The 16,879-nt window shown below is 50.2% G+C and overlaps 1 protein-coding gene across 3 annotated transcripts in view; it reads left to right on the top strand.

The window, feature by feature from the left end:
• LRRK1 (leucine rich repeat kinase 1) overlaps nt 1-16,879 on the top strand; it is a 122,595-nt gene that overhangs the window by 103,071 nt on the left and 2,645 nt on the right. For all 3 annotated transcript variants that reach the window (XM_081230161.1, XM_081230163.1, XM_081230162.1), the window contains exons 26-33: nt 1,670-1,867; nt 2,842-3,119; nt 4,759-4,953; nt 5,737-5,888; nt 10,591-10,708; nt 11,976-12,092; nt 14,976-15,826; nt 16,213-16,314. In XM_081230161.1, the coding sequence (XP_081086287.1) occupies nt 1,670-1,867; nt 2,842-3,119; nt 4,759-4,953; nt 5,737-5,888; nt 10,591-10,708; nt 11,976-12,092; nt 14,976-15,826; nt 16,213-16,314 (2,011 nt within the window). The remainder of the gene's footprint in view (nt 1-1,669; nt 1,868-2,841; nt 3,120-4,758; nt 4,954-5,736; nt 5,889-10,590; nt 10,709-11,975; nt 12,093-14,975; nt 15,827-16,212; nt 16,315-16,879) is intronic.

Here is a 16,879-nt window from a genome sequence, read left to right as displayed (position 1 = left end):
CCATAGTTACATGCAGAGAATGTAAATCTAAGAGACTTTATTGACAAACACCATAGCCAATAAGAGTTTGATAAAGTTGTTAGACGTGAGCTCAGCATCAAATTTGACAACAATGACCCATTAGAAAATGCCTTCCATGGCAGCAATTAAACCATAAAGTATTGAGGAATAATTAATATTTATCATTCAATTTAGTTCTCATCTAAATTCCAGCAGGGTGTGTGTGTGTGTGTTAAATCTGACTGATTCTAAAATGCATGTGGGGACTTCCCTGGCGGTCCAGTGGTTAAGACTCCGTGCTTCCACTGCAGGGTGCACGGGTTTGATCCCTGTTTGGGGAACTAAGATCCCTCATGCCGTGCAGTGTAGCCAAATAAATACATAAATATTTTAAAAATAATGAAAATAAAATGCATGTGAAGTGACAAAAACCCAAGAACAGCCAAGAAAATCCCACAACGGAAGACAAAGGAGAGAGGCTTGCCCAGCGAACGCCTGACTTATAAGTCTCCAGGCATTAAGGCAGTGTTCTCCTGGGGCACGGCTGGGCCTGTCAAGGGAACAGAGAGAGCCTGCATGTGTGTGGGAGGTGAGGCTGGCACGTGGCAGAGGTAGCGTCAGGAGTCAGTGGGAACTGACTATTCGCTAAACTGGGGCAGACTTGGGTCAGGCTTCGACCATAGTCAGAAATACATTCTTAATGGTCTAAAGACCCAATGTGAAAAACAAGACTTTTACACTTAAAAAACAGTTTGTCTGGCACACACATAGATCTGGCACAGTTGATACATTTTAACTGCCAAGATTTTCTTCATGCTGTTTAAACTTCCATGTCCAATGATCCCTGATTTTAAAATCTGAACATAGGGGAGGGACAGATCAGGACACAAGAAGACAAGCAGGACCTCGTGGACACTGCTCGGTGACCTCAGGGCTGACCACAGCCTGGTGGGTGACCAGTTGGTGGGAAAGGCCCCTCAGGGGGACTCAGGCAAATGCCTTCCGTGAGGGATGCATTTCAAGGACATTGGAGAAGGTTACAGCACAGCCCACCACTGCCCATAGACCTTTCTCCTCTGGCCTGAGATGACGTGTCACAGGCCCCTGGCTGCCCCATGGTTTTCTCTCTGGCTGACAAGAGGGTGGTAGAGTCCTTTCTGCCCTTCATGGTCCTGGCTCTTGGCAGGGAGTAAGGTGAGCAGCAGCGACCAAGCCCCCAGCATCCCTGCAGATGAGCAGTGGAACTTGGTTACATGCCAGACATGTTGCCTGAGCTCTGGGTGACACTCAGGGATGCAGGATTGGAATAAGATCCAACTGAGACCCTCAGGCAGCCAGCAGCGGGGTGGGGTGAGGGCTAAGAGAGTGGGTGGCAAGGGTGGGGGCGTGTGCACCAAGGGGATAGGAATGCCGAGTGTGACAGGACAAGTGTAGACCTGAGGAGGGGGCTTGATACCAGCCCGGATGCCTCAGGACTGCCTACATTTGGTGCCAAATTTGGGTGACGATATTGCAACCCCAGTTATGTTGAATGACTTAAAATATAAATCCTGGCCCTGCCCAGCCCCTAGAATCCCAGTGAGGCACCTCTGAGTGTGACAGGACCCCCACGCAGAGTCGCCCTACACAGGTTCCCCAGGCAGTGGTGACAGCCGTGCTCTCCCTGCAGACACCATGCTGAGGCACCTTCGGTCCACAGACGCCATGAGGAACTTCTCGGAGTTCCGGCAGGAGGCCAGCATGCTGCACGCCCTGCAGCACCCCTGCATCGTGTCCCTCATCGGCATCAGTGTCCACCCGCTCTGCTTCGCCCTGGAGCTCGCCCCGCTTGGCAGCCTCAACACCGTGCTGTCCGAGAATGCCAAAGGTACCCACCATGCCCAGAACCTTCCACAGAGTGCTGCCTGGGGCCCGCCCTGGCCCAGTCCAGCCCCTGGGAGGCCAGAGAGTCAGTGGTGGGGAGCTCAGGTCCTGGGGAGCCATCTGTGGCCGAGTACACCCACCTGTGACTCATGTGCCACTCCCAGTGGGTGATAAAAGAGCTTCTCCAAGCCTAAGTGCTGGGCAGTGGTGTAGGCTAGGCTGCAGGAACTCACAGTTTGGAGTCAGACAGAGCCATGTTCCAAGTCCAGGCTGTCTGCCATAATCCAGGAAGTTGCTTAATTTACTCATCCATAAAAGGAGGATGATAATAGCCCCACTTGGAGGGCAGTGAGAGCATCAAAAGAGGCAGCCCAGGGAGGCCCGATCAGCAGCAGCCTGGTGAGCCCAGTAGCCACATAAATCTCTCCTTTGCCCATAGCTCACCACATCTGTCCACCATTGTTAAAAATCTGAGATCCTGGGGTCAGTTTTATCCGATATTACTTTTTAACAAAAGTTTTAAATATTTACCCTGAGAAATGGGTAACTAAATTCCAAACAGCTGGCAGAGGGAAAGAGGTAGATGTCTTTTAACTCAGCAAGAAGAAATGCAGTTAAAATCAATTATTCCTCCCCCAGTGGAAGAGATTTTTTTTAATGGAGTTCTTATACCTGCAACGCACCCCTTGACATTATAGCAGTCTTGGCCTCAGGTGAGCTCTAGGAATTTTGAATCCTTGCTCTTTTTAGTAAAAACACCAACAATTGCAGAGATGCAATTCGTGAGATGCCATGAAGCAGTAACAACAAGCATTTCTAACCTAAATAATCTTAAGAAGGTTGTTCTCTGTCTCTTCTGGCATCCAGCCTGGAGAGCAATGAGAACGCATCAGTAGAATATAAAGTATTTGGGGAGACAGAGGTAAGAAAAGAAAAGAGTTGTTATGATGATAGTTTGATAATTTTTTCTTTGCGAAGATTCTTCCTTTATGCCCCTGGGACACATGCTCACCCAAAAAATAGCCTACCAGATAGCCTCCGGCCTGGCCTACCTGCACAAGAAGAACATCATCTTCTGTGACCTGAAATCAGACAACATCCTGGTCTGGTCTCTGGACGTCAAGGAGCACATCAACATCAAGCTGTCAGACTACGGCATATCCCGGCAGTCATTTCACGAGGGCGCCCTCGGTGTGGAGGGCACTCCTGGCTACCAGGCCCCAGAGATCAGGCCTCGCATCGTGTACGACGAGAAGGTATGGGCCCTGGCCCACTGCTGTCCCCTGGCCCAGGACTGCATAGTCCTGGAGGCACCTGCAGCTTCTGGGCTCCACATGCCCCCAAGCACACATCTCTCCCTCTCCAGTGCTCAACCACAGGCACTGGCTTGAACCAGAAGGGCACAGAGGCCTGTATCTACCTAGTAATGTCATGGGTGACTTCTCCTTAGCTTCAGAACAGTGACCTAGCCTCAGAATACTCAAACCTCAGTTCAGGAACATAGTGAAGGCTGTGACAGTGGACAAAAAGTCCAAGACAGAGATGGGTCCGGATTTGTGTCCCAACTCTGCCATTTAAATGTGCAAAATGGAGACAGAGGACCAGCCTCACAGTGGCTTGTGAGGAACAGACAGATAAGGATGGTAAAGGCTCCTGGTCAAATCGAAAGGCAGCATCACCAAAGCCAAGAGAAGAGAGTGAATTCTGGCAGGTTAAATAAGCATGGCCTCCCAGGCGGCCGCATGGCCAACCTTGGCTGAGACGCAGGCTAAATGCTTGCCTTCTTCCCTGAGGGCTGTTTGGTAGATGCAGGCACACAGACAACTTAAAACCATCTTACAGTGCTCACCTTGCATCTAGTGCCAGCCCTGGTTAATTAATCAGCCAGCAGTGAAACTCCCCTGGTCTGTAATTTCTCATTATATTTGGTGATTTGCAGATGGGTCATTGACTAATTGCTTCAAGAATGACCCAAGCATATGTGGGTTAAATCGGCATCTGTAGCTATTAACCAAGATAGAAAAGGCAAACCAGAGTGACAAAAATAAGCTTCTTAGTAACAGGTGACAAGGCACCTCATAACTAAATTTGTAACAGAACCTTCACATTGAAAACTCTCAGGTCTATCTTAGCCATTCTCCTGCTAAAAAGTTATTTCTTGACCCTCATGGAGACCTGTGTAACTCTCTCCTTTAGGCACATTTTCATGACATTTAGAGGAATCAAAATGTTGTGATCTGGGAGACTTTCCCCTCTTTATGATTTGCATGTACTCCTACTACCAAGCATGTTAAACCAAGAGTTTGCATTTTCCTGCCTTGTTTTTATACTTAAGGGAAAGGACCGTGGCATCCTTCGAGCCCTTAACCAGTGCCTGACAGCAAGTTCTCATTATGTGTTTAGTGGATGGATGGATGGATGAATGGATGGATGGATGGATGGATGAATGGATGGATGAATGGATGGATGAGTGGATGGAAGGAAAGAAGTATAGGAGGATGGATGGGTAAATGGACAGAAGGACAGTCAGATGGATGCATATATGGGTACATAGGAAGATGGATAGATAAATGTGCAGAAGGACAGGTGATCAGGTGGGTGGGTGGCTGGCTGGATGGATAGAAAGAAAGGAGGGAGGAAGGAAGGAAAAAAAGGAAGAACTGGAAGATAGATGGATAAAGGGACAGAATGATGGTTGGTCAGATGGTTGGTGGGATGCTTGGACAGGTAGAAAGAGGTGGATGGATTGGTGAAATTGATGATTGTCTTCCTTTGGACAGGGCCCACGTTTTCCTTATCTAACGTGTCTCCTCACTCCCTCTCTCTCTCAGGGCCAGCTTGCAAGATCTGCTGGGCCCAGGCAGGGGGTCTGACTTGGCTTGCCTCTCTGCCTAGGTAGACATGTTTTCCTATGGGATGGTGCTCTACGAGTTGCTGTCAGGACAGCGGCCTGCGCTGGGCCAGCACCAGCTTCAGATTGCCAAGAAGCTGTCCAAGGGCATCCGCCCGGTTCTGGGGCAGCTGGAGGAAGTGCAGTTCCATCGACTCCAGGCGCTTATGATGGAGTGCTGGGACACAAAGCCCGAGAAGGTACCTGGGGGCACAGAGCCTGGGGGCCTGGCAGCTCCTGCCAGCTGGTGGAGGCTATGGGTCTCCAGAGTGCACATGTATGGCTGCCTGCCCACCCTTCACTGAGGGTCTAGAACACATGGGGCAACCCTTTTCTGCTCATCTCTTCTACAAAGAGATATGTATTGCTTCTAATACATCCAGTTCATTTTCTTTGGGTGGGTGTCGCTCTCAGGAAAAATGAAGTTTCTTTTCCTCCCCAACTTTTGTGTTACATCATCATGCGAATAAAGCAAACCAACCTTTATAGTGATACAGCCCCCATGCAAGAGCAGAGAGAATGTACGTATCTCTTTTTAAAGTATGGGAAGAAAGTTTGCTCATGAGAAGCAGGAGCCATATTATCATTTTGAAGCTAGTTGTTTTTGGAAGAGACCAATGGTTTCAAGGTTAAAACTCATTTATCAAATTAGATGATGCTAGTTTAATGTATGGAGAGTAAATGAGGTCTGAGAAAAATATTTTCCAGATTTTGTGTCCCTGGGCATGGGGGTTGGAATATCAGAGTATAGGCTAACCTGACCACCTGACTTTGAGGTGCCATGGATAACGGTGACCCAGACCCAGGAAGGGTTTGTTTCTGGTATCTGAAGTTGTTTCGGCCTCTTGTTTTGATTGGGTGCTGAATAAGCAGATTCCACTTCTTCCTTCCTGGTTCAAGACCCTTAGTTTCAAGGAAAGAATGGGCATCCATCTGGTTGTAAGTGACCCTTGTTCATGACCCTGCTGGCCTCTCTCCCTCAGCGACCACTGGCCCTGGCAGTGGTGAGCCAGATGAAGGACCCAACCTTTGCAACCTTCATGTACCAGCTGCCCTGCGGGAAGCAGACGGCCTTCTTCTCATCCCAGGGCCAGGAGTACATGGTGGTGTTCTGGGATGGGAAAGAGGAGTCCAGGTAACGTCTGAGGCCTACCGTGCCCTGCTGGTATCAGAATGCGGGGGCGGGGGGGGCGGTGACCATGGACTTGGGGAGCAGTCATGGATGACCATGGTGAGAGATGTTTAGTGGACAGTGGGTTGAAAGCCTGATGGAGTCTGCTTGAGAGAGAAAACAGTCCACAGACATGCACATGTGGGTTTGTGGATAAGAGAAGCAGAGAAAATGTGATGTCTGCCAGGGACATGGGGGGCGGGGGTCAAAGGAGGGTTTTGTTTAAAGATGGAAGTTATTTGCAGCTTGATGGTAAAGGAAGTAAATGATGCTGGGGGTCAGGAAGAGAGGAAGGTACTGGAGCGGAGTTGCTGAGTAGAGAGAAGGGAAGGGGTCCCAGGACCAAGCAAGAGGGATGCCCTTCAATAAGAATTCATGCCCCCACCCCGCCTTCCAGGTGCATCTCTTTTTCTTAGTGATGCGGCAGGAAGGACAGCGACATTGGGGAGGGGCTTTGCATGTTCTAGGAGAATGACAGAGAGGCCAAGGACTTGGAAAGATAGCATCAGAGACTTTGCAGAAAAGCACCATCCTGTGTGAGACCCTTCAGTCCTGGCCAGAGGTGTGGCCTCTCCCACCTACCTAGAGTGACATCTTCAGAAGCAAGAGAGCATTTCATGGCACAAATAGTCTTCTAGGAAGCCTAGTGCAACATTTGCAGGTGCTCAAATCTGATAAGGCTTAGATAAAGCAAAGCTTAAGATGCAATGAGATAAATGGAAGGGACTTTGCCATTTCCCTAGGTCACTATTGGTAAGGTTTTCATCAGGTTTTATGTCACTGGGACTGAGTGTTCTGACATAAGACGTGCTCTAAGAAAAACAAAAATGTCCTAAAAATAAAAATAAAAAATATATATGTAAAAAGTGTATACATATATGTCCATATATATGTAAAAAATACATATATATGTAGGTGTGTATATATGTATATACATATACACACAGTCAGTAATTATAATGTTGGTGGTAGTGTTGCTATTTTAAGGCATTGCTTATAATTGTAGGGTAAAGTTAATGAGTAATTATGTTGGTGCCATGCATTGCAAATTGTGATACTCAGCATGCAAAATATAAAAGATAGGTTAAATGAAAATCCTGTAGTTCTGAATTTAAATTAGATGGATTTGTGAGTATTTCAGCTTTAAGAAAAATGAACTCATATTTCCTAGCTCTGCCCATTGAAAAGGCCTAGGGCTTCCCTGGTGGTGCAGTGGTTGAGAGTCCGTCTGCCAATGCAGGGGACACGGGTTCGTGCCCCGGTCCGGGAAGATCCCACATGCCGCGGAGTGGCTGGGCCCGTGAGCCATGGCCGCTGAGCCTGTGCGTCTGGAGCCTGTGCTCCACAACGGGAGAGGCCACAACAGTGAGAGGCCCGCGTACCGCAAAATAAAAAGAAAAAAGAAAAGGCCTAGAAACAATGACCAACCAAATACTAGTGAGCACCCCTAGGATGCAGATGGTGGTCTCTAAGTGCCAAGGGGAACCAAGGCTTATTGGAGAAGTGGCTGACTCCAGATTTGGGGCAGGAAGTGGACCTGAAATATCTGACACACTGGAAACAAGGATGCCATCAGAGACTTGTGAGGGTGGATCAAAGGGACTCAGGAGCCAATCTGAATAGGTTCCCACTGGCCAAAGATAGGGCAACCAAGGATCAGTAAGAATAAATATCTGCAATGAATTGAGACACATCAAATTGTTTAAATTCGTTAGTTTCCAATGCTACTTAATAAAAAATAATAATTAAAAAACTTTTAACTTATAAAACTCCTCATTGATCATCATTAGAGGCTCCTAGCTCCTAGGGAAGAAACCTATTATTTTGAAAACTAGTCTATACAGAAAGAATCAAGGTTTTATTCTGCCTTTCCTATGTGAACTGTGCCCCATGGTAGCTAGCAAAAGAGATGATAGGAGGAAGTTTTTCTTTTTAGAGTAAATGAAGCTAATAAATGAAGAAGAAATGCTAGAATTAGAATGTCAGCATTTTGTAATCTCTATTGAAATAATGGATGTAGGCAGTTATCATTAATGATCACAAAAGGAGCGAGAACCAGACATTGTGTGCCTCTCAGTAGAAATACACAACCCCAATGAGGAAGTATTCTTGCCTAAAAATTCAGATGGAATCTAATCAAGACTCAAGATCGGGGACAGGGGAATGAGGTAGATGAAACCCTGGGATGCAGGAACTCCACAGGACACCTCCCAGTGTCTTCAGCACATGACCTGCTGGGGAGAAAGAGAAAGAGGGAAGGAAAACCTATCAAAAGACTGAGACATAAAACTCAGTGGAAATGTGGGCTTTCTTTCACTGCTGATTCAAGCAAACTGAAAACAATAATGAGAGAGCTGGGGAAGTTTGAAAACTGGATATTCATATTAAGGAATTATTTTCTCTTTTCTTAGGTGAGGTCATGCACTGTGGTAAGGTTTCTAATCATCTTTTTTTTCGAATCATCTTTTAGAGATAAATGCATAAAAGATGATTTGGGGGATTTGCTTCATAAGAATCTGGGGAGAGAAAAAAAAATGGATGGGAACAGAGATGAACTGACATGGCCATACGGTGATAATTACTGAAGCTGGGTGATGGGCACATGCACCATGATATGCACACTGTGAAAAAGAAGAAAGGAGGCAGGGATTGATAGGTGGGGCCTGGGCCCTCTGGTTTGAATGACAGCACATGGTTTTCAAACTCCTTTATGGGCACAGCATCCCGATATCACAGTGCTTTTGGTGGAATGTCACAATCTCAGAAGACCAGGAAATATAGGCATATTGCCTATCATGAAAATAAAGCCCTCTTACTATTAAAGAGTATAAATGTACACATAAAATAAATTGAAATGCTCACCAGTGTATATAAAAATAAACCCAATTTTCCCATCAATATTTATTTCCTCAACAGACTCTCTAAAATTTTTTAAACAAATAGAGAAAAATTTTAATTATTTATCTTTTTATTTCAGGGATTTTTACAAATCAGTGGGAAAAAATACTAAAATCCAATAGTAAATAGGCAAGGAACATAAGTATCCTTTGAAAAAGGTAAACAGAGGACAATGAACATATTTTTTAACAATTGAACTTTCTGGTAATCAAAGAAATATAAATTCAATCTGCAAGATAACTTTTTTTTCTTGCTCATCATGTTGGCAAACTTTTTTTTCAAAGATAATAATGGATGCTACTGAGGGTGGGTCATACCTTACTGGTGAGCATCTAAATTTGCACATCTGTCTGAAAACCATTTTGTTGGTATGTCTTAAATGGCTTCGAGATACTTATACCCTTTGACCCAGTAATTGCCGGTCTAGGAACCTTTCCCAAGGTTGCAGGGATGTTGGGGTGCTCAGTGCTGCTTCTGGCATGGGCCCTGCTCCACCCCACCTTCTCAGTCTTACAGACTCACCCAGGATATTGGAGACAATACTGCTCAGAGCTGTAAAAGCTTATCTCCAGTGGAAAGGGGAAGCCTCTCTCTGTGACTTGGGAGGGTTTTAAACGCTCACCCCCAGCCTGAAGAAGGGGCAAGCTCACTGGAGGGTGAGGGGAAGAAATTATGGCCAGAAGCACAAAGGGCAGTGAGCCTGGGAAGTGAGAGTGGAGGGGGAAATGAGATCGAGGCCATCCTGAATTAAGGAAGGGAAGTGGGTGAGAAGAAAGGGGGGACGTGCAGAAAACAGGATACACAAAACAAAATTCTTGTTGGATGGAATAGGGGTGTTATCCTTTAAGTTTCTCTATATTTTTAATTTTTTCCAAGTTAAATGTAAAGTTATTTATAATATCCTAGTTTTATTTTTTCAATGCATAGAAAATAGACCGGAGAAAAAGGGTGGAATATGACTTTGAAGAAGGTTTTCATTTGCTGATTTTTCACTCATCTCTTATCATCTGCAAATACACGTTATCAGCCAACAACGGCAAGGGTTTCCAAAATTTGATGGCAGAAAAGTGTTCCATTGAGAACTCTTGTCCACTCACCTGACTTATTCCCTTGGACTGGGGAAAAGATCTGTGTGGCCTGGGTGAATAACCGACCCCTGCCCCAGCTGCAGTCTTCCCTCCAGACAGTGAGCATGCTGGATGCCTATCAAGGACGGTGGGGAGATGGCGATGCTGGGGAACATGGTGGGGCGGGTGAGTGAAGGGTCACTCTCATAAACAACAGCTTGTTAGTTCTCAAAGCACTTATATTGGGGGCCCGTTTTGAGACCCCCCCAGTCTACTCTGCAGTTCCCCCGTCTGTCTCTGGTTGACCTGAGGTACTGTGCTGTGTGTGTGTGGCGGGGGAGCGGCGGGGAGACATAGCCAGTGGGAGGGCAGGGAGCAGCCTTAGTGCCGGTACAGCCCCCTGGTGTCCCTTCATGCTGTGGGCAACTTTTTGAGCCCTCAAAGGTCACAGAAAGAGGAGGGTCTTGCTTCTGCTTGGGAATGGCCTTTCTCTGCCCAAATGTTCAAGCATTACCAGGCAGGCAGAACCAGGCTCTTCCCCAGCCATGAACAGTCCTTGAGTCTCTTAAAACATGCGAAATTGGACCCTGGGCTGGAAGGGGTGGACAAGGTCCACAGCTGCTGTCCTCCTCCAAGGCTGCTACAGGCCAGGCCAGGGAGAGGGAGGCCTGAGCTCACTGCACAGTTGTTGCCGATTGTAGGAACTACACGGTGGTGAACGCGGAGAAGGGCCTCCTGGAAGTGCAGCGCGTGAGCTGTGCGGGCATGAAGCTGAGCTGCCAGCTCAAGGTCCAGAACTCTCTGTGGACGGCCACCGAGGTAACCACCCCTCTGCAGGGCTCTCATCGAGGTGGGCGACACCAGCCCCTGTGGGGGTCCCATTTAGCAACTAAATATGCAGGACACCCAGGTACATTTGAATTTCAGATTTAACCCCAGCCCACAACTGTGAGACCCCAGAGCAATGCCAGCAGCCCTGTGAACCAGCAGCATCTCTGGGATTCAGCTAAGTGTCAAGTGCAGAATCCCGGCAAGAGGAGAACCCCAGCAGGTTGGCAAAGTTGACTGGGTTTCTTATAACATTGCCTGTCTACACAGCAAATCCACTCAGCTCTGAGGCCTCGCGCCTTCATGTAAAAAGGTCAGCAGAAGGTGCAAGGAACTGTCTTCTGAGAACTCCAGAGAGGAGTGCCCCAAAACAAATACTCTGAAGCTACTGGGTGGGGGTGTATGAACTGGTGCAGCCTTTCCAGATGGGAAGTATGGTTCAAATATGAATCAGAAATCTCAGAAATATTCGTACCACGTAAGCCTCTGCAATTTTAGCTTTAAGAGTTTGTTCTAAGGAAAAAACCAAGACACACACACGCACACACACTCAGACTAGATAGGTGTATAAGAATGCTCATTCCAGTATAATTCATAGCAGTAAAGACTTGAACAGAATAAACATCTGACAACAGATGAGCCAAATTCTGGTACACCTGAGCGATAGACATGCATCATTCCCTCACAGACCAGGTAGGACAGGGCCTCTGCCTGCACTGATAGTCCTGGGAGAAGAAAAGTGTGGAAACAGCATAGAAGTGTGGTCCCACTGTTGGGGACGCGCACACACACCAATACCCACGGAAAACTGAAAGTCTGGGCCCCAAATCCCAAACGTGGCTTTCTCTGGGTATTGGAGTATGGGCGATTTTGTTTTTCTTCAGAATATTCTGTAGTTTTCCAAGTTTTTACAAAGAACAGAAATATGAAAACAACCAACCAGAAAGCCTCAATAAGTTACTTTCCAAGGCGTAAAGGGCCTTCTGAGACCGAGTGCACCCTAGGAACCGGCAGGCCTATTGCAGCCCAGCTCTCATGGTTGTTTTTTGTTTGCTTTGCTTTGGTTTTTTAAGTCTTTATTGAATTTGTTACAATATTGCTTCTGTTTTATGTTTTGGTTTTTTGGCCGTGAGGCATGTGGGATCTTAGCTCCCTGACCAGGGATCGAATCCGCGCCCCCTGCATTGGAAGGCGAAGTCTTAACCACTGGACCGCCAGGGAAGTCCCCCGGCTCTCATGTTGACTGTCTCCTCTGCAGGACCAGAAGATCTACATCTACAGCCTCAAGGGCATGTGTCCCTTGAACATGCCCCAACGGGCTTTGGACACCCCAGCCATCGTCACCTGCTTCTTGGCGGTGCCTGTTATAAAAAAGGTGAGGTAAGGGGGAGGTGGTGCCTAGGTCTCTGATTCTCTCTTCCCCGTTCCATTGGGCTGGTGGGGAGGGAGAGAGCCATGCTCTTCTGGATCACCAAGCCTAGGTCACAGTCAGCCTTAGAGAGACAGGAGATCGGGGCCATCATTAGTGGGCTAAGTGGAAGGCTTGCGTTCTGCATGCAAATGCCACAGCCCCAGTTCAGGTGAGATGCTTTTCTGGTGCAAGTGGTGTCAAGGAGCAGTTGCATGTGTGCCCTTCCCCTTCTGAGAGCAGGGGCCTCGGGAGCCTGGCCCAGCACCTCCCACAGCCACTTGGTCACCGGGCCCTGGCAGGCCCCCACCCCTGTCGGGCAGCCAGCTCCCCTCCCCCTTCAGGTCTGCCTCCTCTGGAGTGCTCAGCCTCAGTTCCAGAACTCAGTCCCTCTTTGTCCAGCATGGCCGTGAGACTCATCACCTCAACTTCTAGCCCCTGCCTTTCTCAGATGAATCTGCGAGTGGTGCCCTCCCCAGCCCTGGGCCCCGGCAGTGCTGCTGATCCTCAGGATCAGACCCAGCCCACAGGGCCGGCCAGGGCTCACCCCCCGCTGCCCCCTCACACCCCTCCCCACCCAGCACCGCACTCTGAGCAGGCCCTTCCCTCCAGAATTGACCCTGCCGCTCAACACCTCTTCCTCTTCATTTCTGAAGATCAAGCGCCATGACCACCCCCACAAGAAGCTGCCCCTACCCTCGCCCCAGCTCCTCAGCGGCGTCCCCAAGGCTTCTCTGGCCTCCAGAACCCCATTGTGGGCCCTGAGGCCCCTGTTTGTGCAGCTCCCTGCTCGAAAGGTCATTATTGGTGAGGCTTTGTTAAAACATGTCGGCTATTATCATCTGATTCCAGTTCTCCCATCTGCAAAATGGGTGTAAAAGAGATTGAGAGGAGGATCTCTGGGCATAACGTACCCAAAGCTCTGGACCAGCACGCTGCGTAAATTTGAGCATTATTACTACTTCCTGACAATCGTGAAATATATGCACTCTCCTCTCCACCCCTCTACAGTTTCATTTCTTAAGAAACTGAGATCAGGTACTTCCCTGGTGGCTCAGTTGTTTAGAATCCGCCTGCCAATGCAGGGGACACGGGTTCGATCCCTGGGCCAGGAAGATCCCACATGCTGCACGCGGAGCAACTAAGCCCATGTGCCACAACTGCTGAGCCTGTGTGCCACAACTACTGAAGCCCCCGTACCTAGAGCCCATGCTCCGCAACAAGAGAAGCCACTGCAGTGAGAAGCCCGTGCACCACAACGAAGAGTAGCCCCCGCTTGCCACAACTAGAGAAAACCCGCACACGGCAGCGAAGACCCAACACAGCCAAAAATAAATAAATAAATAAATAAATTTTTAAAAAAATAGAAACTGAAATCAACCTTAGAGTCATTTTTGACTGTGGCCCCCCGGGCAACTGGGGAGCTCGGGACCTGGTTGCACTGAAGCACAGAACTCAACACAAAGTGTTATTTAAAGCCATGGCTGGCCAGAGCCCCAAGCCAGGGCACCACCACCCGCTCGACCAGCTGGAATAAAGCTGGCTCTGTGCAGAGCCTCCCTGCCAGTCTGCCCCTCAGAGGCCATGCTGCCCTGTGGCCACGGATGACAGACCCCTGCATTCTTGCATGCGGACATCCACACCCATCTGGGATGTGGGACTCACCGCCTGGCTGGGGCCCAGAGCCAGGACTGATAGAGACCTTGCTCCTATTTGCTTTGGCTGTTTTCTTTCCTTGAATCCTGAAGATGGATTTCAGTAAGCTAGAGGCTGGTTCACTTATCACCTTGGACAGCCCAACTTCCCAGCTCCCAACAAGGGGGCTTTCTGCTGCTCACCTTCCCTGGCACAAGGCTCACGTCTCTGCTCTCTCCCGGCTCTGGCTTTGTTCTCCTGAACTCTTCCTGGCCACCCCCCAACCCCACTCAGGCGTCTAGGCTGCTAAGCTGCTCTCCATTCCCAGCTCCGCACAGATGCTCCGAGGAGGCCTGGGCTGGGCCCAGCATTCAGCACAGTCTCTGCAACTTTGGCCTCTGCCTGATGACCTCTGGTGGTTGTAGAAGAGCACATGCTTCATTGTGGGGGCAGGAGACACCCCAAGACCCCATCAATGCTTAAACCACAGGCATTTCAGAGTAGATGTGGTAAGCAGGGAATGTGGCATAGTGGCCAAAAAGTGCCTCCACAAGAGGGTTGAATTTGGAAGTGATTTCTTCAAGAATTAGTTCAGCAGCACGTGTTGTGACTTGAGCATAAAACTGGGGGGAGTCACAGAGGTGACTGGGACTCGGCCCTTCCCTGTGCAGGCCAGTGCCGGGGGCAGTGGTGGGCACGCAGACCCAGGCCTGCTCTTATGGAGCACCCGGCTTGTGGGGCAGCAGGCAGGAGGCCAAGAGCACACCCATAGGGTGTCCACAACTGTCACCTTAAGGAGCAGAGTTCAGGGGAAGGAGGGCACCACATCATGCCTCAGAAGGAGGCCCTGGTGACCTGAAGGAGAAGGCAGTTCCCTCCTGCTGGCATTGCAAGAAGCCCAGGCTGACCAAAGGCGAGCCGTGTGGTCCAGGCAACATGTGCCCCTTGCTCGGGTGCCATGGACCTTTTTCCTCCTGCTCACAGGAGGGGGGATGGGTGTGGCCTTTCTGGGCCTGAGCTGCACCTCCTTTGGGAGCATACCCAGAAGCTCCCGCTGGCAGCCGCTGCCTTTTTAGGAGCTGGCTTCTCCAGGAAGTGCTGATAGAAAGCACATGCCCACCTAGAGTACGTGCAGAGATGAGTCTTGCACCGACTGTTTCTCTCCCGGGTGCGCGAGACGCAAGGGCATCAGGCATCCCTGTCTTCTCCCCGCAGAATTCCTACCTGGTGCTGGCAGGCCTGGCTGATGGACTTGTGGCGGTGTTTCCCATGGTGCACGGCGCCCCAGACCATAGCTGCTCCTACCTGTGCTCACACACAGCCAACAGGTCCAAGTTCAGCATCCCAGACGAAGATGCGAGGCAGAACCCCTACCCCGTGAAGGCCATGGAGGTGGTCAACAGTGGATCTGAGGTCTGGTATAGCAACGGGCCGGGCCTGCTGGTCATCGACTGCGTGGCCCTGGAGATCAGCAGGCGGCTGGAGCCCTACTCAGCCCCTTCGGTGGTCACGTCAGTCGTGTGCGGCTCTGAGTGCCACGGGGAGGAGGTCGTCTGGTGCCTGGATGACAGGGCCAACTGCTTGGTGATGTACCACTCCGCCACCTACAAGCTGTGCGCCCGATACTTCTGCGGGGACCCCAGCCCCCTCAGGGACGTGTTTCCCGTGCACCTAATGGGCCCGGAGCCCCTGGACTGCTCCACAGCCAGCCCGAAGGAGCCCAAGAAGGACTCCATTGCAGACATGAGCATCATGTACAGCGAGGAGCTGGGCACGCAGATCCTGACCCACCAGGACTCGCTGACCGACTACTGCTCTATGTCCTCCTACTCCTCATCTCCACCCCACCAGGTGCCCACATCCCTTTCAAGCCTACCTTGCTCCCCCACAAGCTCTTCCAGCTTGCCTTTCTCCACTGACTGCGAGGACACCAGCAGGCTGCTCGAGCCCACCACAGGCTCTGACAGGTCTGAGCATGACCTGAGCCCCGTGGATGGCGAGGCGTTCAGCCAGCACCTGCAGGCTGTGAAGATCCTTGCCGTGAAAGATGTCATCTGGGTCCCCAGGTAGGTTTCCCAACAGGGAGCGCCATCCTGCACTGCCCGCTGCTCTTGCTTTGGGGGCAGAGTGAGGGGAACCTTAAGGTACTGTCAAGATCCATCAGGAGCTATTCCCTCTCTTCTGGAACTGGAGGGAATCTCTTTAGCAAATCTAAGACGGGCTGCACGAAAGCCCATCAGCCCTCCAGAGAGCTCAGGGCACCACAAAGGAGAGCCACGGTCAGGTTTCCTACTGGGAAAGGCCTCCTCGCCCTGCTCCGGGGCCCTCTCGGTAACTCAATCCATTTGCAGAAGCTGTGTTTGTTCCCGTGCCTTTCTGCACACCAGCTCTGTTTCCCCTGGAGAGCACAGCCCTAGACAAACAGTTCCCCTTCTGGGTTTTGGTTTCTTAGGCGTGGTGGAGATGTTATCGTCATTGGCTTGGAGAAGGATGCAGGAACCCAGCGGGGCCGAGTCATCGCTGTCTTGAAAGCCCGAGAGCTGACTCCGCACGGGTAAGACTGAGGGCAGCTCCTGGAGAACCCAGGGTGTGGCGTAGGGAATCGAGGCCTCACTGCCACCTCCCGGCATGATGGCCGCCACCCTTCTGTCCTCCACCGATAAACATGGTGTCCCCCACTGTGGCCATAGACGGAGGACGAACAGGAAGCTCCTAGGGGATCAGCAAATACCAGCTGAACCGGCCATCACCCACTGGTCATGGCTGCCTGTTTTGGGCGTGCCCAGAGCACCTGTGGACCAACTGCCCTGCCTGGGGTATGCCTCCAGTGCCCAAGCTCAGCTGCAGTTGAAATGGGGATCCAGTTGATTCCCCGTCCCTCCTGCCAAACAGGAGAGCCCTTCCTGAGGCGCCTCTCCTCCCATACAGCACCAGGTGGAGCCGCGCAGCCAGACCACGCCAACCTTTGCCATGCCCATTCCCAGGCTCAGCTGCACCCATCTGCTGGGGGTCCCACCAGGAGGCAGGCCAGACTCCATTGTGAGGGTCATGCTGGGCAGGACAGCCTGTCCAGACACAGTCTGCCTGACTATAGAGATGGGAGGCTGGTGCCAGCCAGT

The sequence above is a fragment of the Mesoplodon bidens genome (genome assembly GCF_964165515.1).
Source record: "Mesoplodon bidens genome assembly, chromosome: 3".
Classification (NCBI taxonomy): domain Eukaryota; kingdom Metazoa; phylum Chordata; class Mammalia; order Artiodactyla; family Ziphiidae; genus Mesoplodon; species Mesoplodon bidens.
Note: the sequence above shows the minus strand (reverse complement) of the source record. Positions and strands in the feature narration are given on the sequence as shown.